The following is a 21,403-nucleotide window of genomic DNA, read 5'->3' on the forward strand; positions in this document are numbered from 1 at the left end:
GTGCTCAAAAAGCAAGACGCGGGTATGAAGAAGAAAGGGAGTATAAAAAGAAAACAGAGTGCCAGATCCATCGCTCAACTCCTTTACTTGCTTGCAATAACACGTAAACGACAAGGGTATTGTTCAAACTCACATCAACATACCCAACGCATGAAAAACATAGGAAAAAAAAATCGACGCAGAAAGATCAAGGATCAGAGACGTGTGACTGTCCAATATCAAACACCATGAGCGGCCACAGCTGGTTCTGGGTGCTCGCCGCTTGGGCCACGGCGGCTGCGCTGACGGCCGGATGTGGCGCGTGCAGGCCACCTGCAGCAACTGCCTGCATGTCTGCCGCCGCCATGGAGTCTCCTGGTCGACCCCCAGCTCCCGGCCCGCCAGCGGCAGTGGATCCTCGATGACTGTCCGACGTGCCCAGGGACATGAGGGTTGACGCGTGGTGGTAGTCTTGTGGCAGGTTTGTCAACATCCACTGACGCCAGGCGTCGTTCTGATTGTGTGCGTTGTGAGCGGCGGCAGCAGCGGCTGGTTGCTGATACATAAAGTTCGTGTTGGACTCTTGTGTAGCGGTAGCAGATGCGGCGGCGGCGTGAGCGGGGTTGAGATTGGTAGATTGGACGCCGAACGACGGTTGCTCGTACGTGTTCGGTCCATTTTGATACGAGGAGAGCGAGGCTGAGTGAGATTCTGGGTACCCAGCGTATTGCTGCCCTGGGACTGAGGAGTAAGGATTCGAGGGTTTGGAAAACTCGTCAGCGGAGTAAGCATTTTGACCAGCCTTGTGCATGTCAGAGTTGTGAGTCGAGGAGGGGTTGTAGGAAACAGCGTAGCCATTATTGGCGTATGGAGCAACCGTTGCACGCTCAGGGTGCGGAGAGGGATCCGGCTCGGTCTTGAGCACAGCGTTGGCCACGGCGGTGGCAGCGGATGCCGTCTTTTTCGCGACGTGGGAAGAAATCCTGGTGATAGCGTGGTCGATTATAGCGCGGCAAGACCGAGCAAGCTTGCTTCCAGAGCCTGGTATTGTCAGTAGGACCCTTGAAGCTGCTGAACGTCAACCAACCTAGAATTTTGCCACACTCGTCAATGATGAGCAACCACATGTCCATTTCTTGCTTCAATTTCGTCAGATCGGACGACGTCATGTCATCCTTTCTTTGCGAGTAGACGAAAAGCGTAGTAAAGATGGCAGCCAGGTAGACGGTGCAGTTGATCCATGGCACGTCCAAACTCTTGTACTTTCGGATTTCATCCAGATGCCGCACCATCTTCGAAGCTGCCTCCATACAAACATCAATGTTTTGCTCCAAGACCTGCTGGTTTGTCGACCGGCACAGTGCAGGATGATGAAGCATGAGGTTAAACTCTTGGTCCCAGAACTGGACGTAGAGAGAAAACACATAGTCCTCGGCATCTGCCCGCGAGCCTTCCCGCAGCTCTGGTGGGAGCTGCTCTCGCCACAGCCTGTGTTCCTCTTCCAGCCTTCGTAGGTTTGGTTCGTACGACTCGGAAGCTTGTCGGACGGCATAGATGGTGCTGTACATTTGCGACGACAAGGCAACAATCTTGATTCCTTGCAAGCCAACGTGAAAGGAGCATTTGCGAAACTCGGTGAGATTGCTTTCAGAAGGCAAAAAGTCGTGGATCGGCTCGGGAAATTCAACGTCAATATCTTCCATGCGCAGTGGCATGGGGCGGCCGAGTTTGCCAGAGAGCGTAATGTGCAGCGCATGCAGCGTCCAAAACACCCTCTTTCTGTTTTCAATCTCGATGTGGTCCTTTTTTGGCGCGTCGTCGGCCCACGCTTTGGCGGATCGGTGCAGGCCAAGTTCCACGGCGATTGCCAAGGTAATGGACGCCATCATCCACGCCGCCCCAGGTTTCGGGAAATTCCGCAGATGCAGGCAAAGCAGAGTCAGCGCCTGCACATCCTTGATGGTGTGGCTCTGACACAGCGTGTAAAAGAAACTCAACGCATAGCGATAGTGGGCATGCGCTTGTTTCAGCGACTCGGCATTGTTGTTGCGCGCGGAAAATTGGTACTTGATGATGGCTAGCACCATCTGCACCATGACTTCTTCTGCGGGGGAGGGCCTAAAATTTGGGTCGCCGTAGATCTTGGATAGCTGTCACGCGGTTAGCGCTACCAACGAGCAGGAAAAAAGGGTCTCTGACCAAATCCATAAAATGCGGCTTGTACATGACGGGCGCGTATGGATGCAGACCGCGAAAGTACCACGTCGCATAAGTCGCGCATTCGCTGTAGCTTGCGGGAAGCTCCTCCTTTTTTGGCCGTTCCACGCCGGGTCCGCCCATGGCAACAGCCAGAAAATGCTGATAAGAAACGGGGTTGTTCATGTCCTCGACGTCTTCGGGCACAAAATCGCCCAAATCGAGCTCCATGCCGTAGAATGATAGCGAGGTGCCCTTGATTGGGCTGAGGACCGAATTTGCAGAAGATACACCCAGGTAGTTGTCACCATTGAGCCCCGTTCGGAAGGTGGGCAAGTTTGCGACGCGAAAGTGGTTTCCTTCGGCCTTGTTCCCGTTCATGTCACTGCTAGCCGGCGGGTATGACAGCGGATTGATGCTGGCGCCAGGCGACACGGAGCCCCACATTTGGCCGCGCGAGGAGGTCGAAGCATCGTGCCAGGCGTTTGATTGTTGGTGTTGAGGGGCAGGCGAGTAACCATGCGACAAGTGTACGTCGGGCTCGACTCCAAGGTCGCGCAGCTGCTGTTGCAAGTGTGCGAGGGACTGTTTGAGGTGGTTGTTTTCGTACTCGAGAGCTTCGGTGTGGCCGCGAATGGTGGCGCGTCCGGTGATGCGGTCGGTCGTCTTGCACTCGGTGTTGTTTTGCATACATGGTGAACAGCCGCCTGGTCTGGGGTCGCAGCGTATCTTGCGAACCTATATAATTCGCACAATTGGGTCAGATGCAGTGCGACGCGTGGAGTTGTGGAGAGGAGACTTGCCTTGCAGCGGTCGCAGGCCTGTCCGGTACGGGTACTGGCCGACAACTTCTTCTTGACGGAGGAGCTGAAGTCGTCTCCCGAACCGTGATCCGACTTGTGCAGCTTGTTCGCCTGGTGGTGAGGATTTGCAGCACCGTCTGGCGCTGGGCGCTTCGCAGGCATCATGCGGGCGCGGGCGTCAGTCGATGACACGGCGGTCGGCGGTGGGAGGAGGGTGGAAGATGCCGTGACCGCGAGTGGAAGATGCCGTCCCGGGGGGGAAGGGTACGTCTTATGTCTTGACGCGAAGGGGGACGCGGTTGAGTAACGGTAATTGCGGGCAGCGACTTGGCGCAAATTGAAGGAGAGATGGGATCTGGCTGCGCTCTCTCCCTGACGTGTCGAATTGCTTGATCTGACCTGGTCTAGTGGTGGACGACGTCGAGTCTTCTTTCAGAATCAGATCAGACTCGGGCACGCGAAGGCCAGCAGCACGTGAGCCATGCCATTGAAGTTATCCAAGAGGGATCGGATCGAGGCAGACCTGGACCGGGAGACATGGACATGCGCGAGACAGACGACTGCTTAGGTCCAGGTCCAGGTCCCTGGCGGCCCATCTGGCCCTCGACAGCCAACCACCAACACCACCACCACCGCACCACCCCACGATAAGGCCCAAATATACTCGACGCGTCCATCGCTCAGCCGCAAATTTCTAAAGGCCACTACTGCACACTAAACAACTGCAACGACCCGCCCCGAGAGAAGCAGCTTGGAAGAGGAAAAGAATCAAAAAAAATCATGACCCTGGTCAATACGATCGAGCTGGCCCATCTGCCAAACGTCGCCGTCCATGTCGCCTTGTTCAACGACGTCGCCAACGCCTCCCATCTTCGCAGCCAACTACTCCAAGGCAACCCAGACTATGAATACGCCTTTCTCGACGTCACCACGGTACGCCATTGTACCAACCTCCCAACATGTCTCCTCCTCCTCCACCACCACCACATCCACTACCCACTACCGCCGACTACCGCCACCACCACACCTTATTTTTGCATCCATCTTCGCACGGCCTCTCCGCACCTTATGCACGCCATGGCACCTGCGCTTTGGCCTCCCCCTTGACAACCCATCTGCCACCCCCAGATTCCTCTTGCACCACCACCCGTCACGTGCATCCCCAAACACCTCAGCTAACCATCCGGACTCTGCTCCGCGCCTTATAGATTCTGTCTACGACACACGTGCTGTCGGCCGTGTTCCGAGCTGTCAATGACGCCCTGCACAACCGCCTCAAGAGCCGCAACGTGCATTCCGAAGTCGTCTTTTGCCTGAGTCCAAACAACAATGTACGTCCCTGTCGAGTCAAGTCGACTCTTGTCACGCGCCCCATCTGGTTGTTGAACAGCCGTCACACCAAATTCCCCCGTCCTTCATTCCGGTCAACCAGTCGACTCATTCATCGCCACCCACTGACACCACACCCAGATTGCCGAATCATTCCGCCGCTTCGGCATCCAAGACACCACGCGGGCCCTTCTGGCCGTCAAGATCACTTCTTCCACTCCATCACCATCTTCCGACTCCGCCTCAACACCCCCCTTCCCAACCATCTCCTCCCAAGACATCTCTGCCCACCTCACTGCCAACGTACAGGGTACCCCATTGCCATTCACCGATGCTGCCATTGCTCCCTTCACCGATCTGGCTCGTGTGCGCAAGATTTACAAGCTCGACGCCGTTGCGCCGAGTGCGCGCGGCATGAATCCGAAAAAGGGACAGAAGGCGCAGCAGCACCAACCGGTGAATGGTGTGGCCGGAGAGGCCAAGGGGGACGAGAGGGAACACATGGAGGCGTCTGTGTTGGGCATGATGGCATTGAGAGGGTCGTAGCAAGTGCAAAATGCGTAGACGTTGTACACCTTGTGGTGTACGAGTAGAGTAGCTCGAGAGTCTGGACGGACCAACGTGCAACCTCGAGTGCCACGAGCAAGAAATCAAAAAAAACGACTGGTCAAGTGAAAAAGTTTGGAATCGCATCTCATCTCATCGAGTGAAAAAGTATCGCTTGGATCCTACATCTCTACAACATCCCTGGTCAAAAAAGGAACAGCACACGCCGCTCTACCCACATTGCGCTCCGTCCCGTCCCGTCCCGGGATATGTACAGTACAGGCAGCAGCAGTCACTTTGGAAAGGCGAGGTAGTAGATAGAGCTACGCTGTATAGCCATGTCCATCTACGCCAAATTTACCGGTACTCGGGGCGGACAAAGTCGGCAAAGGTCTTGGGCTCCTCGTACGCGTGGTGGTCGTCTGTCAATCGTCAGTCTTTGATCTTGTCCGAACCTGATGGTACTTACGGCCGTGGTCGCCGTGGCCGTGGTCGTGGTCGTGGTCGTGGGAAGCCTCGGGGCCGACGTATTCCATCTTGAGGCAGTTGCCGCACTCGGGGCAGCGCTCGAGAGGGCGCTCGCGGGACATCTGTTCCTGCGCATCAACACTCATCCTCGGCGCAATTCTTCAAATACCTACCGTGAGCCAGATGACGGTGTGGGAGTCGGCAGGGAAACCGGTGCAGCCGGCGTACTGCTCGTCACCGAACGAACGGACAATGATCGGGTTGTCGACCGTGCCTGGACCATGGCGTCAACATTTTCCCCTTGCGATTGGCAATTTGACATCACGGAGCGCCAGTGCAGCTCCAGATCAAAATTTCCCAGCAATTGTAGGTCGCTTACCCAGGCGCGAAGCGTCCAGAGGCTTCATGTCGAAAACATCGACACCCTGGACCTTTCCGAGAATCTCAAGACGCTCAAGACCGGTCGCCTGCTCAAGGTCGGTGGGGATGGTGCCGGGGGCCGCGCCAGGGGGCAAGAGGTCTGCCTCGGTGTTGATCTCTGCATCGCCCGACGGCGGACACGGAATTAGCCAGGAGCTCTATCTCTGCATCTTTTCTTCCCCCCAAACGGCCGCGCGGAGGTCGATCACCCAATTGCGGCGGATGGAGTGCTGCTAACCCTCAAGCTTCTTGATCCTCTTGTCCTGCTGGCCGGGGAGAGGGTCGGTCTTGGTGGGAGCGGCCTCGCCTGGCGCGAGTGCTTGTCAGCTTCGCGTGCCTTTTGATAATGCGATTTTGCCAGGAGCTTACGGCGGATGACGGAGGACGCAAAGGTGCGCGCAGCAGCGGGACGGATGACCGCCCGCCTGGCGACGGCAAAGGCGGAGCGCTGGAGGAACATGTTGACGGGCAATGGATGCGGAGTGGAGAGGTACGGCTGGCGGGATGGTCGTGCAGTGTACCTTGACGTGAGAGTAAGAAGTCGAACGATGCGAAAGCTCGGCGAGTCGGCATCTTCGGCACGGACCACAACACCAAACAGCTCGCCCTCATTTCCAATCATTCGCATCTCAACCTCTACATTGTCGACGTTGCCATTGGCATTCATAAATCATCTAGATCACCGCTCCATCTCTCAGTCCATCTACCTCTGCCTCTGTGTACCCAATCTCGGCCAAAATCTCATCGCTATGCTCTCCAAGAAACGGCGCTCTTGATCGAATTCTGCCCTTGGTCTCGCCAAACTTGACAGGAACGCCAATCATCTTCAACTCGCCCGCTTCCACCTCTTGACAAGGTATTGACTCCACCATACTTCGGGCATCGATTTGCGGATGAGCAAAAGCCTTTTCAATGGTGTTTACGGGACCGTGAGCCAAACCACTTCCATCGAACACCTCCATCCAATCACGAATCGGCTTTTCTTTCAAAATCTCGTTCAAGATCCCGTCAAGAGTTTGGCGGTGCTGCACTCGCGCGGCGTTTGTCTGGAACTTTGGGTCATCCAGGAGATCCTTTCTCCCTATCCTGTCTGCCAGAATCTTGAATTGGCGATCATTGTTTGCACCCAGCGCAATGTAACCGTCCTTGGCCTTGAACGTGTTGTATGGAGCTATGCTGGGATGAGCGTTCCCGTAACGCTTGCCTTCAAGACCGAGATTCAACCAATTGGCCCCAATGTTGATCAGCAGAGATATCTGCGTTTCAAATAGGGAGGCATCGAGTTTCTGGCCCTTTCCCGTCTTGTCCCGAGCACTTAGGGCTGCGAGGATCGCGCCGTGCATGTACAGTCCAGTGCACATGTCGACCATTCCAAGCCCAGGACGCACCGGAAGCTGGCCTGGCTCCCCGGTGATGTGCATGAGACCGGCTTCGGCTGCTGCAATAGCGTCGTATCCGGCACGCTTTGCGTAAGGTCCGCTTGACCCATATCCTGGATAAAGGTCAGTCTACGAACCAAACGCTCGACATCGGCCTACCAGAAATTGAAGCGTAGATGATTCTCGGGTTCAATCTTGAGACGGCTTCGTATCCAATCCCTAGCTCTTCCACTTTGCCAGGCACAAAATTCTCAATCAAAACATCGGAAGTCTTTGCCAGCCTCAGCAAAATGTCTCGGCCTTCCCGCTTCTTCAGGTCCAAAGTGATGGAGCGCTTGTTCCTGTTGATAGCGTTGAAGTAGAATGACATGGGTCCCTCCGTTTTCCACTTTCCATCTTCTCCGCTGACAGTCCATTGCCGGCTGTCGTCCTAACTCATGTCAGCATGTCTCGACGAATTCCGAATGCTCTTACTCCGGTTCCTCTTTGCTCTACTTTGATCACGTCTGCGCCATAGTCGGCCAGGATTTGGGTACAGAACGGCGCCTGTCGACTCTTAGAAATCATTGTCTGGTTTACAGCACAACACGTACAGCCAATATCCTCGAGAGGTCAAGGACTTTCAAGCCTGCTAATGGTCCTTGGTCGTCATCACGCGCTGATGTTGACAGAAGCCTCTTGGGAACGAGTTTTGAAAGGCTTGGGGGCTGCAAATGTTGTCGAAGGAGTTGTAGCCTTCTCAAAGCCGCGCTTCTCAACATTCTGACTGCAATTAGATCGCTTTTGTAACTGCAAAAGAGAGCTTGTGTCGAAAGTTGCGGATTCAGGTACATGGGAACCTTCTGAGCCGACTGCGGGGTTTGTGCATGAGTCCCTGCAGCTAGCTACTATCCGAGGTCGTCAAACGGTTGATCCCACGACTACTGTTAGACCTCAGCTTGAAGAGGACAGGAGAAGTCACCGTTCTCAGCAGCGAATGTCAACATGCTCAAATTCCAAGTCTGTTCTGCTAATCATTGCGTCAAAGTGCTGCTGACAGTCTACAGAGACATAGCTCTCTAAGAAATGGCATCACGCAAAGGCCTCGAGGGAATGTTCGACTAATGTGTCGAGATCTTGGAATCAGAAAAACACATGCAAGAGCTGCGGAATATCTCCCCGACCTGCCAGACCTCACTGAGTCCCAGCGCATTGTCAGGGGCGCCATATCGAAAATTTGCAGGAAATTTCCAGACGAGTACTGGCTTGAATGCGATGACGAGAAACAATGGCCCAGCGAATTCACCAACGCGATTGCCAAAGATGGATGGTTGGGTATCTGCATGCCCACCGAGTACGGAGGCTCCGGGCTTGGGCTGGCCGAAGCCGTTGCCATGATGCAGACGATTGCCGAATCGGGCGGTGGATTCTCCGCCACGTCTAGCATTCACATGAACATCTTTGGGCTGGCACCCGTCGTCAAGTTTGGGACCGAGGAGCAAAAGAAGAGGTTTCTTCCTCCGTTGATTGAAGGCAAAGACAAGGGTAGACATTCTTTTGCTGTGTCAAGAGTCTCAAGGTAACAACAGCAGCCTGCTTCGCCGTCACCGAACCCAACACCGGTCTCGACACTCTCAAGCTACAATCGACAGCGACCAAGACGCCTGACGGCCAAACTTACATATTGCGTGGCAGCAAAACCTGGACATCCGCCGCACAGCACGCAACCAAAATCCTGATACTAACACGAACTACGCCCCTCTCAAACACGACCAAGCCCTCACACGGTCTCTCCCTCTTCTACACACCCCTCGACCGGGCTGCCGTGTCCATCGCCGAGATCCCCAAAATGGGCCGCGCCGCCGTCGACAGCAACACGCTCTACTTCGACGGGTGGCGCGTGCCAACCTCCGACCTCATCGGCCCCGAGGGCGGCGGCTTCACCTCCATCCTGCACGGCATGAACGCCGAGCGCATCCTCCTGGCCGGCGAAGCGGTCGGGCTGGGCGTCGCAGCTCTGCGCCGCGCAACGCGGTACGCGGCCGAGCGCGTCGTCTTCGGGCGGCCGGTCAGCGCAAACCAGGGCGTGCAGCACCCGCTGGCGGCCAGCTGGATCGAGCTCGAGGCCGCACGGCTGATGGTCAATCGGGCGGCGCTCATGTTCGACGACGGGTGCGCGACGGGCGAGTATGCCAATGCTGTCAAGTGGGTGGCGGGCGAGGCGGCGTTTCGCGCGTGCGAGAGGGCGGTGATGGCGCATGGGGGCATGGGGTATGCAAAGGAGTATCATGTCGAGAGATATCTGAGGGAGGCGTTGGTGCCGAGGATTGCGCCCGTCAGTAGGGAGATGTGTTTGAATTATGTGGGGGAGAGGGTTTTGGGGTTGCCGAAGAGCTATTGATGTTTAGGGACAGTGAGTGCTGTGGGTTGGATGAAGCATCAAGCACAAGACCTTTGACCTTTGGCTGTTACTCTGTGTCTAGCTGTCCATCATCTCTCATCTCTTTCCAGTCCAGCTCGATCAACGCTCCCGGATCCCCATTCTTTCAATTCACATTCTCTTGCATTCTCTGCTCTTGCGCATCTAATCATGTCCCGCTTGGTATAATTCCAAACACAGGGCTGGATAATGGCTGGCTACACGCAAAACCAACTTCAGTTCCTTTGCTTTCAATGACTACCATAGCTTATCCAACTCAAATCACCAACCTCACTTCTCCTCCCACTATGAGAAATCACTAGCAATCACAGTTCCCAGATCACCATGTTCGAAGTTGCAATTAGTGCGCCTGATATGGCTGCGCGCGGCCCCCAGATCACAGCACCTATGTTCGAAGTTGTAGTTAGTGCCCCTAATTCAGCTGCGCGGGGCTCCCAGATCATAGCACCTGTGTTTGATGTTGCGGTCTTTGCGCCTAATTAGGCTGGAGTTGGTCCCAGATCGCAGTGTCTGCGGTCAAAGTTGCTTGTAGTCAAGGTCTCAATCAGGGCGTCTTCTCTCACTGGCCTTGGAGATTTGTGCACCACATTCTCGTCGGAGCTGTACATCCTCGCTGCGTCTCCAAGCATACTATGCAAGCCTTGATCTGCTTTCATCTTGTCCAGCGGAACTGAAATGGATGACATGCCAGGAAGAGGCTACCAATCACTACTGCATCATCACAACAAGGGAAAAGACACTGTGCAGTAATAATTGGTCGTCAATGATTCATTATGTACAGACATTACCTAGGAAACTATACAGCAGGATACATGCCAAAACTCCACGCGCTCGGGTCGTAAACGTGATGCATGCGAGCAAAGGATATCATCAACATCAACAAGCCCAATCTAGGACTACTTCCTCGGCACATTATTCACACACCCAGACATGCTCTCGCCTTTTATCGCTCAACCCCAACGCACCTTGTCGCCCTTCTTGGCCTCCTCCTCGTCCGCGCCCGCCGAAGACTCCGGGCGCGCCTCTGCACCCTCAGCCGCGCGCTCATGCTCGTCGTTCTCGCTCCGCGCCACCAGCACCGTGCCCTCGGGGCCCCTGACGACGCCGGCCTTGAGCAGACCCCGCTCGACGGCGGCGAGCAGCGGCTCCATGCCCTCGCCCTCGCCCTCGGCGCCCTCGAGCACGACGCCGTCCGGGCCCCTGGACACGCGCACGCGGCCCGTCCGCACCATCTCGCCGACCAGCTGGCGCGCGCGCTCCTCGGCAAACGCGGCCTGCTTGGCCTCGTCGTCGGCGGCGGAGGACGAGGAGGCGCCAAAGTAGGAGAAGCGCGAGGTGCTCCGCGTCGACGAGGAGGTGGAGGAGGACGAGGGGCGGCGGGGCGGAGAGTCGGGAGGCGCGGGGCTGGCAGAGGAGGAGCGGCGGCGCTTCGAGTCGACGCAGGCGACGACGAAGAGGACAAAGTGCAGCGCGGCGGCGGCGACGGCCATGGAGCCGCTGACGTAGTAGAGCGGCTGGCGCACGTTGCGCTGGTCGTAGCGGTCGGCCGGGTCCGTGGCCTTGGTCTCGCCGTGCCCGCCGGTCGAGATGTCGACGGCGCAGAGGAAGGCCAGCAGCGCGATGATGACGAAGCACACCCAGAAGACGAGGTCGCAGAAGAGTTCGACAAATGGATGGAGAGGCGATGAGGCGCTGCGGCGACGCCGTTGCACACCCAGGGAGATCAGTGCGATGCCGTTGTACCCAAGAGAGAAGGCGAACTGGAAGCTGTTAGATGGATACTGATAGTTTTGATGGTAGACGTACCGCCAGGGAGGCAGAGACGACGTTGCGGCGAGTGAGCCAGTCCCGGCCGTCATTCTTTCTCATGTTGCCGGCGGCGCAAATGAGCGTCATGAAGCCAACGACATTCACAAAGGTGGTGGAGGCACGGAGGGACAGCCTCCAGATTGAGAGTTGGTCCATCCGGTTCGCTCTGCTGTCTCTGTCGGTGCCGCCGACCTCCAAGTCTGGCTTTTCGACCTTTTCCTCCGTCATCGTTGCGGCCGTCGTCGTAGAGCTGAATGAAGCTGCCGAGGCGTTCCGTCGGTGTTGGTGGGCTGGTGTATATCTTGTTTCGGCGGCGGCTGGGAACGCCGGGAGAGCACCGTGGGCCATGATTGCGTCGTGACGTGGGTATCAAGCTGTATGCGTTGTCCTTTGCGTGTCGACAAGACAGTCACTTGGTAAACTCGATTCGATTCTCTCAGTCTATCTGCCGTCAAAACAAGCAAAACGCTGCAAGATGTAGGTACGATGGAAAGGTGATGAGCAAGCAAGATAACGTGGTGTTGAGTAGGCAGAACCAAGAACGATATAACACCACGCACACTTGCGCGCGGACCACTTTGCAACGACTTAGCGGTCAAGCTCGTGCCCACCTACCTTTGCGACCCCACACCTACTGACGATACCAAGATACGCCCGCGCAGCAGGCACACAGCCAAACTTCCATACAAGGCAGAGACTGTGTCGAGCGCTTCTGTTTGTAGCCTCAAGGCCTTGCAGCCTCACAGCTCAGAGGCACAGCCTGCCGCGCAGATGCTATTTTGGGGCTTGGCCGAGCGTCGTTCTTTTCCCAGATAGGAAAATTGTAGAAGTGGGCTCCGAGAACGGCTCGTGCTGTGGGGGCGGTCGGTTACGGCCAACTTTTTTTTTTTTCTTTCTCTTCACCTCCAATAGCTTCGGCCTCTCGCTGCTTGGCGTCATCATTTTTGTGTGTCGTCTGTATTGCCGACCGCGAGCTGTGATTCGTCAGTCTATTCAAAGTAGAAGTCGCATAATAGGTCGCTGTTGGGACTCGTACGTCCGTACACCGCCATGTTCGGTCAAAGTCCTCAATATTGGTGTCGTCAACCGGTCAACTGGAGGAACACTTGCCCAAAGGGTTCTTTTTAAGGAACTGAAAGCGAGGCCGAAGAAATTCTCAAGTTTGCCTACCGCACGTACGAGTGGTCCGACATTTTTGATCATCACATGCCCACAGACCAATCGCTGGCTCGTTTTGAGGCTGGTGTTCTCTCTTCAACTCCAGAGTCAGTCGCTGAATTTTCATGGCTGTTTATGGCCCCTTCATGACATGATCGTGCAGTGACGGATTCAATCCTATCCGACAGTCGTCCAGTCAGCTTCGCCGGAACCTCGAGTTCATTGGGGGCTGTTGTTGTCGTCGTCTTGGCCAGTTCAAGTTCTCATGACTACCATGATTCCGGTAACTTTCCGGCTGTTTCCGAGTCTGCCGCTACAAATCCGATATCAAAGGCTGCAGACGACCAGTCTCATGGAGGGCTTTACTTTTTTCCCTTATCATAGGCGCCTACAACGGTACGGATGCCGCGACTCTTACCTTTTGAAATAACCTTTGCGGGAGCATCCAATCCAATCTTGCGCATCTATCTCTTTCCTTCTCTCACCACACCAACGTATACGCCCCCGGCCAACCCCGCAACAGCCACCGCCATGGCTCCTGCGCCGTAATAGGCGGGTCGAAAGAGGCCCCGCTCCAGCAAGCGCATGTTGACAAAGTATCGCTGAGCACCGTATGCAATGGCCCCGGAGCCAACACCCATAAGAGCCCCAACGAGGAGTTGAGGATTTTCCGCCGAGGCAGACTTTGTCGACGGCGGCAGTGCTGAAGCATTGGCAGGCATGGCGGCTGTACGCAGGGACCGAGGCTGAGGTTCTGTTTGCGACTGCGAATGGGGCTGAGTGCGGGATGCTCCATGACCACTCTGTGGTGCTGCACAATCCGCAGTCGTGGGGCCGAGTTTTTCATGCACATTCGGCGACACCGGGGTATCCGAGAGCCCAGGCGGACGCGCAGCGGCTGTCGTCGTCGCCAGCAGAGGCGTCAGGTCGAGCTGGCTGAAGCGCTCGACGGCAATGCCTAGAGCAATGAAGCCCAGCCCGGTGCGCAGCCAGGCAAGGAGGGTACGTTCGGATGCGAGATGGTCGCGGGCGACGGAGCCCGTGTTTTTGTAGGTCGGCGTGCGCAGGCGAGAAAAAAAGCTCATGGTCGTCGTTGAAAATGAAGATGATACGGAACGTCGATAATTCGTTGGTGTTTTTTAGTCCAAGGGCCTGATGACGGACGCCAAGGCCGAACCACGCTAGCCGAATGTGGAAGGCTGTTGGAGAGGTGGCCTCAAGCTCGTCAGGAAGGTTATGCGAGGACGCGCTATGCTCCCCCACGCTGTTTGGTCAATTGTTTCAAAGTCCCACGCTAGAAGAGTTGGAGGAAGGATACGCTTAATCCTCTTCGGTGCTACTGAACAACTGGTGTATTTTTCAAGACGACACTATCAACATCTTGCTTATCGGTTTCAATGCATGTGCCGGCTGCACCGTTTCTCTCCCAACCGTCGCGCTTGACGCTATGGAAGCTAACTCAAATCACAGACCAAGACTTGACTTGAATAGAACAATCATCTACATCATCATTCAAAAATCTTTACAGCTAGACGCTTGAAGCTTCCATTCGCAGATTAGGCAGAGGATTCGTGCATGAGCATCACCAAATACCCGGAATCAACCTCCAGCGAACCTGCGCACAGTATTTCGTCCACTGCTCACCGTACTTCGTCTCCAGCCGCTTCTCGTCGCGCAGGCAGCGGTGAACCAAAATAGCCGTCATGAAAAAGGCGTAGGTCCAGGGAATGATGTCGCGTGTGCCGCAGACGGCACACATGGCGTAAGAAAGCATCAAATCGCCGACATAGTTGAAATGGCGTGACACACCCCACCAGCCTAGCCAATGTTAGTGAGAGATTCCAAAAAAGTGCTTGAAGCTCAGCGGGGGAAGAGAATGCAAAAAGCAAACATGGCGGATAGACTCGCAGGGCAACAAATCAAATTAGACTTACCAGACATGAGCAAAATGCTCTCGTGGGTCTTGCCGTCGCCGGTAATGTACGAAGCGCGCATGTACTTGGCTGGTTTGCCCCATATTTTGCAGTCGCCATTGGTGCGACGCACGAGGTACTTTTGGTTGTTGACGGAGCGGAAGAGCGCGTAGCCTCCGATGCCCATGAGCAAGATGGCGGCAGCGACAGCAGGGTGCAGCTGGACAGGATTCCGCGCGAGGTACTGCGTTTGAAGCGTGTACATGGTCGGCAGCCAGACAGCTGATCCCCAAGCCAAGTAGAAGCCAAAGTGGTCATGAGCGATGTCAATGGTCTTGACATACCTAATTGGGAAGGTCAGATTTCGGCTTTCGGCCAATGAGAGTGCTCAACTTACCAAGCCTCGTTGATGAACAAATCAACAACGTACATCAAATGAAAGATGTTGACGATGATCATGGAGTTTGTGACTACTCCAAACTTCTTGTACTGGACAGCGGCATATGAAAGGTTGCTGGCATTGTTAGTGCGCGCGCATACAGAAATTTTGACAACTTACATTAGAGTCCAGGCGATTATTCCAGGGCGCTCATTATGGAACAGCTTCCAGTCCCAGGTTTGACCAAAGCGAGGATTGAACTCGATGCCCATGAGAAAGTCGTAAAGCGCGGAACCTGAAATTCGCTTAGCTGTCTAGATCCGGAACAAGGAATTTTGTTGAATTTCTGGACCATTACTTACCGCTGAAGTGACGATCGTCGGCGTGACTAGGCGCGTAGTGCGCCTTGATGTACGCGATGCAAGATAAGGCGTAACCCCAAATGTTGTAGGCAATGATAAGACCTTCCCAGTGACGCGCAATGATGGTGGGATCCAGGAAGCCAGAAAATACGCACAGCAAAAAGAGGCCGATTGAAATTTCGTAGGCAAGGAGACCATTGGTCCGGTACTCGAGCAAGTGGCCAGCTGGTGTCATTTGGCCATTGGACCTGCCGGGCAGGACGGTGTAGAGAAAGGCCTGGAACAAAATCCATGTGGCATACAAGACGTTGGCTTGCAGGCTTGGCGCGGGAGCGTACAGCCTGATGAAGGAGGTGAAGCCCTGGGCTTTGATGGCGTAGACGGCGTTGAGGATGGAACCGTCAAAATGCTCGAGGGCGATCCAGGTCAGAATGACGAGCGCCGGGGGCACCGTCATCATGAAGATGCATGTTGCGGGCCACGAGGAGCGTTTGTTGCGCCAAGATATGGAGGAAGCGGAGCGCTGGAGGTTTCCCAGGTCCTGAGACTGCTTGGGACTGAGGGCCTCGCCGTTCTTGCGGCGGCCAGAGACGGCGGCGCCCATCCATTGCCAGCGCTCTGAGGAGTCGGAGATGTTCATGGCCGCGGGGGGAGAGGGTTGACTGGAGGAGTCTGAAAAGAAGCTGGGGCCGACGACGGGTTTATGACATTGTCGAGGACGGCGGCGAGGCGCGCTAAGGGACACGGGCCGGGCAAAGTAGAGGGGTGGAAGTCAAAAAGGTGGTCAAACGCGGAGCATGTCAGGAGCGGTTTGTCTTGGTGCTGTAGCGCTGACTTGGCCCATGAGCCACGCGTAAAAACAGACAAGGCCGACGAGCAGAGTTGCAGCGCCGTTTCACGCATCATTCACTCGACATGCTCTCCCGCAGCCACAGCCGCTCCGGAAGCGGTCGTTGGGCAGCTCAGCCCTGGATTCGTTTGCGCGCGTCGAGGGACTCCCCTTCCACTGTACCGTCCCGCCCATATAGTCGCCTGCACCTTGACGTCTGCGTGGCGCCATCTCCCTGTCGCTGGCGCGTCAATTAATTCTCCGCTGTTTTCCTGGGCATTTTCAACCTCAGTATTTACACGCTTACTCATCCAGCACAGGCCGTTCCCCATTCCCATTCCCGCATCCCCATCCCGCCCGTCCTCTGCGCTGTTCCCCCACTTCAGTTACACTCATTCCTCCGCCCGTACTCTGCCTCGTCGCTCCGCCTCCCGCCTGCGTGCACAGCGCTCAATTCCTTCATTTCTGTCTATCCGCCGCACGATGCGCTTGGCTGTCATCCCTGCAAGATGCGGCTCCACATGCATGTGCGCCCCCGGCCCCTTGCATAGACTTCGCCGTCCCAATCCAGCACCAACGGCGCGACCCTCGAGCAACCTCACCTTCCAACAGCTATCCGATGCCAAGCTTCAACATATGTACCGGTGTAGCTCATCAGACGACATGGTCGGCTATCCCGTGGCCCGAAACATTCCATGTCGCCAGCATCGACGTGACAAGTTCTTTAGGCCGACTCGCGAAAAGGGTCCATCCATCACGACGAGACCCTCCGCTCGGGCCCATTGGATCTGAGTCGTATGGATTGCTTTCAATCCATGATCCCTGTGACCAATACACAGCCGAGTCTATTGCTTGTCGCGTCTAGCCCAGACGCGCACAACTCGCTTTTCGTGGCATCAACTTGTCACTGCCTCCGCTCAACCCCTTTGACCTGATATTGCCGACCTCGCCCGGATTTGCCAATGCGACACGTGGAGAGTACATTCGATTTGAATCACGACGCGCCATCACCAAAACGGACCAAGTGCGCCGTTCTTGGAAGGCTCAACTGGGTACAACCGTCGTCTCTCCACCGCCTAGAGACCTAGACTTGGCCCTTTGTTAAAATGAGCAGCTTTACGTTTCAGACGTAGTAGGTAAGCATGGCTTGTCCACTTCCATTCGGAGTTTCGAAAAACGGACCACTCATGTTTTGGTGTGGTCGAAAATTGATCTCGATTTCTGACCTTTTCCCGTCTTTCGAGAAGCTGCATCCCCGCGCATCCTTGATGCAGGGTCAAGCATTAGCTCTTTAACCTTTTCCCACACTCTTCGCCTATTTCTACCTAACATGACGCGTTCTTATCATCCTGTCGACTCAAGCTTTGTCGGCTCTATACACTACTGGTCAGCTTCAACCACTGCAGCCCTGCTTCACGTATTCGAAATACGGTCAAAAAGCACTGTCAAGCTGCACGTCTTCAAGCGCACCACGAGAAAGCATATCAGTAACAAGCTTCTCCCACAGCTGACAGCTTCACACGCACTACTCACGAGATGATTTTGACAATCACCGCCTTTGTCCAGTACCAGATCTTGGCGCTTGATGGGGTTTTCTTCTGTACGATGTACGAGAGACACCTCCAACCATTTCCTCTCCCAGCCATCTATGCCCCATGTCTCACGTGCAGATGCGGTTGCAACGGCGGGTCGATCACGCATGACAAGGCCCCGGATATGCAACGAGCGACGCCTGCAGATCACCTTCGGATCAAAGACATGCCGGAGGCCAATCTAAACCAATTGCAAGGCAAGGAGAAAGGCGTGGCGGAGCTCGGGTTGGGTGACTGAGACATTCGAGATCCCGGAGTTGGGGTTGCTGTAATGGTAAGGCTGTCCATGTCTAACCTGCATGTGCTCGCAGATGGACAACCAGTTGTCGTACCAGTCGTACGCGGTCGACCTATACTACTCAACCATGGCGCAGCAGTCATACCTTGACAAAGATGCATCATACGACGGGACAAGAGAAAAAGAAACGAGAACGAAAAAGCATTTGCGTGTCGTGTCGCCATGTCGTAGGCTGCCTCCCTCCCTCTCTATCCATCTCTTCCCACTCGTCGTCTTTCTCCTTCTTCCACATCTTATCGTACGTGTTTAATCATCAGTCATTACAACTTGGTTGAGGTCAAAGCCCGAAATATTCCAGATCCTTTTCCCTCCCTTCACGTGCTCCCTGTCAAGAGATCCCAAGACCAAGACCCACCGAGTTCCAATTCCATGTCATCCTTGCCATTTCCTCCGTCCATAAGAAATCATTGTCATGCCTCCTCCAACATCACCAAACATCAAAAGCCCCAAGCTCCGGCAACGAGCGCGGCAACACCAGCCAGACCGAACGCAGCCTTCTCTGCAGACGCCGAGTTGGATACGCCAGGGGTGGCACCGGGAGTGGGCGCAGCGCTGGCAGCCTCGAGCACACCGCCTTGCACCACCGTCGGCACGCCAGCCGCGGGCACGTTCTTGGCAGCTGCGGCATAGGCCTCGAGGGAGTTGGGACCGGGTCTGTGGGTTTGGTGTTCAGTGGGGGCTTGCAAAGTGCACAGGGAATGTGAAGACAGTGAAACCAGTAATGAAACGGATGAGGGCCACTCACGCCTGATTGATGACAGCCACCATGCCCGCCTGGCAGTGCTTGGCCTGACTGCAGTAGATCCAAGTGGGCCTGGTATCGTTGACGGTCAGGACAAAGACGGTGTCGCTCACGCCGTCGGGGACGTTGATGAAGTTGCTGTTGAAGCCGTTCTCAATCGGCTGGCACGGGTTCTGGAAGTCGGACTGCACGACCGAGTGGGAGCGCGGGTAGAACTTGAAGGTGAGCGTGTCGCCCGGCGACGCCACGATGTTGTTGGGCTCGAACGTCAGCCCGTTCTGTCCGACGGCGATCTCTTGGTTGCGGGCGGAGGCGAGCGCGAGCAGTGCGGCGCTGGGGAGGAGCGAGGTGAAGTGCATGGTGTGTGGGTTTGGTCAGTCGGGTTCGTTGGTTTGGTTTATCGATGAAATGAAGACGGGAGAGAGAAGATGATCCTATATTAAGCGGTAGAAATTGGCAGGGCTATGAAAAGGAGGCTCGAAGCAAAGGTGACGATGCTCCAAGAGGTATTTATAAGAGAAGTGGAAAGAGTTTCGCCATGACGCTTCACATCAATGCTTCACCTGCGTTGCTTGCTTCACCTACCTCAGCTGCCTGCCTGCCTACGCTTGCCCTCGCCAACCGTCCACCCGGATGGCGCGGCACGAACGCTCAAGGCACGAAGAAACACATGCAATGCGCTTCTCTCCTACCGTGCTGTAACCAGCGTGCCCCCTTGGCCCGACTCCCCCATCTGATGCCTATGCCTCTGGCGTTGGCGCCGCGACGCTGGGTGGTCCGCCATGCCTGCCTACGTGCGGTGCGCCGGCTGGCGAATGGATCTACCTCTACTACATCTGCGCAAGCTGCGTCGGTCCCAGACGACAGACATTTCAAACCTGTTTCCCTTTGACGGTGACGTTGCGCGGGAGGCAGGGGTAGGGGAGGTCCTGGCAGTGGTCAAACGGGGGGAGGTGCAGTAGGCGGATGGAGGGGCGCGGCGTACTAGTCAGCGACCAGCACTGAATACTGAACAGCCAGCCAGACGGATCAATGCCGCTTCGTTTGGAGGGAGCACCAAGTGACGAAAGGCGCTGGTCGCCGCTGGACTGCCCTGTTCCGACCCAACTGAAGCCTAGCTGGACCGGAACGCTCCCGCGAGGAACGAACACCATTAATCAGCTTACCCGCGTCGGAGGAAAAGTAGGGTTTGGCGTCCCAGGTTTGGACGGAGAAGCGTGGGGGGAGGGGGAAAGCTGAGAAGGCAAGGGGGTTTGCCGTTTGGAGAGCGTCGCGCTGGCGTCTGGCGCTTCCTTCAGGATCTTGAGACGTGTATCAACGACGAGAGGACGCGCGGAGGGCAGAGAGACGCTATTTCTCTTGTTTTTCCCCCCTACCTACTCTTCCAAATTCTTGGCTCCGTTTCCGACGCGGCCAAGGGTATTGGTGAATAGATAGGCGCTGGCTGTCAATCTGACGGACTTGCTCGACATGTCCGGTCGGAGTTTGGCTGCAATTCGCCTGCCGCTGCAGCAATTTCGTGTCTAATACCGAGCCTCCTATGCTGGACAGGATGCAAGCAGATGGACGTGGAAGATGGCGGCTTTTGAGAGCGACGCGTCGCGTTGAATCTGTCCAAGACATTGTCGCAGACACGGCGACGCAAGCATCGGCCGCAATCGGGTTCCCCAGCTCTTTCATTTCCACATGATTCCAGGTATCCTGAAAGTCGTTCCCAGAATGGCGCGGTGCTCGTCGCATTGAGCTTCCTGATGCGTCGGAATTTTGGACGAGATAACTATCAGTGGGACGGACGGACGGTGAGCGAGATAGGCAGCCGGCAAGCCGGTCAAGGACACGACACGTCGATGGACAAGTGGTTGAAATCATCAGCGTGCCACCGCATGTCCTTTTAATCCAATCTCTGTCGGCAACGAGCAGGTTTCAGCTCATCATCCACGGGCAGATAAGTACTGGCGAGAAGCCAAGTAGCAATGTTTTCTCTCAAACCTGCTCACCACCCTCGCTAAACCAACACCCAAACTCGACGGCCACGACTTTTTGGGGCCCTGCAATTCAACAACTTTGGAGAAAAAACACCATGCTGGACGGAAGACGGCATCGAAAGACACAAGGTGCCTAATAATATCCTGGACGGCCGGCCATTTCGATTTCTCAAGCTTCGGGGCGCGAACAACCAAACAGCAACAGGTCCGCGTAAACAGCGCAATCCATTATCCCACGCAACCTCCATAGGGCAGTCGGTTACGAATCGGTCATCTCCTAAAGGCAGGATCACGCTGGGCAGCCGGTCCAGACGGGGCCGAGCACGACGATAATCCATGACCTGCCTGTCTTTCTCCGCATCTCCGCTGTGTCGCCGCTGTGGCTGCGAGCGCCCTGATCGACCCGCGCTGCATCATCCAAAGAAAGTCTGGGCACAACGCCCTGTTTACTCGATGCGATTGCATACTTTGGTACACCAACAGACAATTACTCGATGGGATTACGGCCAAACGGTATCGCAATCGGCCAAGGCACGCAGAGACGCACCCGTTACTCGATAGAATCAAGAGACAATCTTTTGCTGCGGCGCACGTGGGCGCAGTTGGTCGATATCAGAGGCTTCGAGTCAGCCTTTGGCTGCAGCTGGGGCTGGGGAGGAGAAAGAAGAAATCCATGGCACCAGCTCACCACATCATCCCAAGACTCTGCCACGCTCTCAACTAGAAGCCGAAACTTCCAGCAGATGCCCGACGGACCCAGCCCATTTCTTTTCCTTTTAGATCCCTCTTTCTTTATC

The 21,403-nt window shown here is 55.7% G+C and overlaps 10 protein-coding genes across 10 annotated transcripts; 3 read left to right on the forward strand and 7 right to left on the reverse strand.

Moving 5' to 3' along the window:
- Positions 1-107: 107 nt before the first annotated feature.
- On the reverse strand, positions 108-3,561 carry BKA78DRAFT_115036 (fungal-specific transcription factor domain-containing protein). Its single transcript, XM_066882330.1, has 4 exons — positions 2,979-3,561; positions 2,179-2,913; positions 1,067-2,129; positions 108-1,020 (listed from the first exon to the last, which is right to left on the reverse strand). Exons 1-4 carry the CDS (start codon positions 3,141-3,143, stop codon positions 188-190), a joined length of 2,796 nt encoding a protein of 931 aa, XP_066745313.1. The 5' UTR covers positions 3,144-3,561; the 3' UTR covers positions 108-187.
- A 197-nt stretch (positions 3,562-3,758) lies between these two features.
- BKA78DRAFT_351853 (kinase binding protein CGI-121-domain-containing protein) lies at positions 3,759-4,853 on the forward strand (the record flags this gene model as incomplete). Its single annotated transcript, XM_066891252.1, has 3 exons — positions 3,759-3,911; positions 4,187-4,309; positions 4,449-4,853. 3 exons carry the CDS (start codon positions 3,759-3,761, stop codon positions 4,851-4,853), a joined length of 681 nt encoding a protein of 226 aa, XP_066745314.1.
- Positions 4,854-5,210: 357 nt separating this feature from the next.
- BKA78DRAFT_249673 (cytochrome c oxidase polypeptide IV mitochondrial precursor) lies at positions 5,211-6,201 on the reverse strand (the record flags this gene model as incomplete). The annotated part of the gene is made up of 6 exons (XM_066884496.1): positions 5,211-5,252; positions 5,309-5,443; positions 5,495-5,595; positions 5,701-5,859; positions 5,980-6,060; positions 6,111-6,201. The coding sequence occupies 6 exons, from the start codon at positions 6,199-6,201 to the stop codon at positions 5,211-5,213; spliced, it is 609 nt and encodes a 202-aa protein (XP_066745315.1).
- A 214-nt stretch (positions 6,202-6,415) lies between these two features.
- BKA78DRAFT_330933 (CoA-transferase family III domain-containing protein) lies at positions 6,416-7,687 on the reverse strand (the record flags this gene model as incomplete). Its single annotated transcript, XM_066889835.1, has 3 exons — positions 6,416-7,233; positions 7,280-7,550; positions 7,595-7,687. The coding sequence occupies 3 exons, from the start codon at positions 7,685-7,687 to the stop codon at positions 6,416-6,418; spliced, it is 1,182 nt and encodes a 393-aa protein (XP_066745316.1).
- Positions 7,688-8,104: 417 nt separating this feature from the next.
- Positions 8,105-9,696, forward strand: BKA78DRAFT_378883 (acyl-CoA dehydrogenase/oxidase; the record flags this gene model as incomplete). Its single annotated transcript, XM_066892921.1, has 3 exons — positions 8,105-8,119; positions 8,167-8,644; positions 8,692-9,696. 3 exons carry the CDS (start codon positions 8,105-8,107, stop codon positions 9,498-9,500), a joined length of 1,302 nt encoding a protein of 433 aa, XP_066745317.1. The 3' UTR covers positions 9,501-9,696.
- Positions 9,697-10,991: 1,295 nt separating this feature from the next.
- Positions 10,992-11,934, forward strand: BKA78DRAFT_311322 (uncharacterized protein). Its single transcript, XM_066888200.1, has 2 exons — positions 10,992-11,299; positions 11,346-11,934. Exons 1-2 carry the CDS (start codon positions 11,127-11,129, stop codon positions 11,707-11,709), a joined length of 537 nt encoding a protein of 178 aa, XP_066745318.1. The 5' UTR covers positions 10,992-11,126; the 3' UTR covers positions 11,710-11,934.
- Positions 11,935-12,588: 654 nt separating this feature from the next.
- On the reverse strand, positions 12,589-13,594 carry BKA78DRAFT_311325 (uncharacterized protein; the record flags this gene model as incomplete). The annotated part of the gene is made up of 2 exons (XM_066888201.1): positions 12,589-12,683; positions 12,925-13,594. One exon carries the CDS (start codon positions 13,589-13,591, stop codon positions 12,971-12,973), a length of 621 nt encoding a protein of 206 aa, XP_066745319.1. The 3' UTR covers positions 12,589-12,683; positions 12,925-12,970.
- A 494-nt stretch (positions 13,595-14,088) lies between these two features.
- BKA78DRAFT_250244 (ergosterol biosynthesis ERG4/ERG24) lies at positions 14,089-15,617 on the reverse strand (the record flags this gene model as incomplete). The annotated part of the gene is made up of 5 exons (XM_066884550.1): positions 14,089-14,324; positions 14,441-14,763; positions 14,817-14,933; positions 14,979-15,093; positions 15,161-15,617. The coding sequence occupies 5 exons, from the start codon at positions 15,615-15,617 to the stop codon at positions 14,089-14,091; spliced, it is 1,248 nt and encodes a 415-aa protein (XP_066745320.1).
- Positions 15,618-18,316: 2,699 nt separating this feature from the next.
- Positions 18,317-18,980, reverse strand: BKA78DRAFT_351859 (Cupredoxin; the record flags this gene model as incomplete). The annotated part of the gene is made up of 2 exons (XM_066891253.1): positions 18,317-18,533; positions 18,625-18,980. The coding sequence occupies 2 exons, from the start codon at positions 18,978-18,980 to the stop codon at positions 18,317-18,319; spliced, it is 573 nt and encodes a 190-aa protein (XP_066745321.1).
- Positions 18,981-19,860: 880 nt separating this feature from the next.
- On the reverse strand, positions 19,861-20,870 carry BKA78DRAFT_115428 (uncharacterized protein). Its single transcript, XM_066882338.1, has 2 exons — positions 20,619-20,870; positions 19,861-20,524 (listed from the first exon to the last, which is right to left on the reverse strand). The coding sequence occupies exon 2, from the start codon at positions 20,488-20,490 to the stop codon at positions 19,972-19,974; it is 519 nt and encodes a 172-aa protein (XP_066745322.1). The 5' UTR covers positions 20,491-20,524; positions 20,619-20,870; the 3' UTR covers positions 19,861-19,971.
- Positions 20,871-21,403: the final 533 nt, after the last annotated feature.

The sequence above is a fragment of the Phyllosticta capitalensis genome, assembly GCF_038381095.1.
Source record: "Phyllosticta capitalensis strain CBS 128856 chromosome Unknown BKA78scaffold_4, whole genome shotgun sequence".
NCBI lineage: Eukaryota > Fungi > Ascomycota > Dothideomycetes > Botryosphaeriales > Phyllostictaceae > Phyllosticta > Phyllosticta capitalensis.

Bases quoted from the DNA above. Each gene is read 5' to 3' on its own strand.
- BKA78DRAFT_115036 (XM_066882330.1), bottom strand. From the start codon at position 3,143: ATGATGCCTGCGAAGCGCCCAGCGCCAGACGGTGCTGCAAATCCTCAC. The intron at 2,914-2,978 runs GCAAGTCTCCTC...CGAATTATATAG, and splicing joins AGGCCTGCGACCGCTGCAAG to GTTCGCAAGATACGCTGCGA. The intron at 1,021-1,066 runs GTTGGTTGACGT...TGACAATACCAG, and splicing joins CGAGTGTGGCAAAATTCTAG to GCTCTGGAAGCAAGCTTGCT.
- BKA78DRAFT_311322 (XM_066888200.1), top strand. From the start codon at position 11,127: ATGTCGACGGCGCAGAGGAAGGCCAGCAGCGCGATGATGACGAAGCAC. The intron at 11,300-11,345 runs CTGGAAGCTGTT...TGGTAGACGTAC, and splicing joins TACCCAAGAGAGAAGGCGAA to CGCCAGGGAGGCAGAGACGA.
- BKA78DRAFT_115428 (XM_066882338.1), bottom strand. From the start codon at position 20,490: ATGATTTCAACCACTTGTCCATCGACGTGTCGTGTCCTTGACCGGCTT.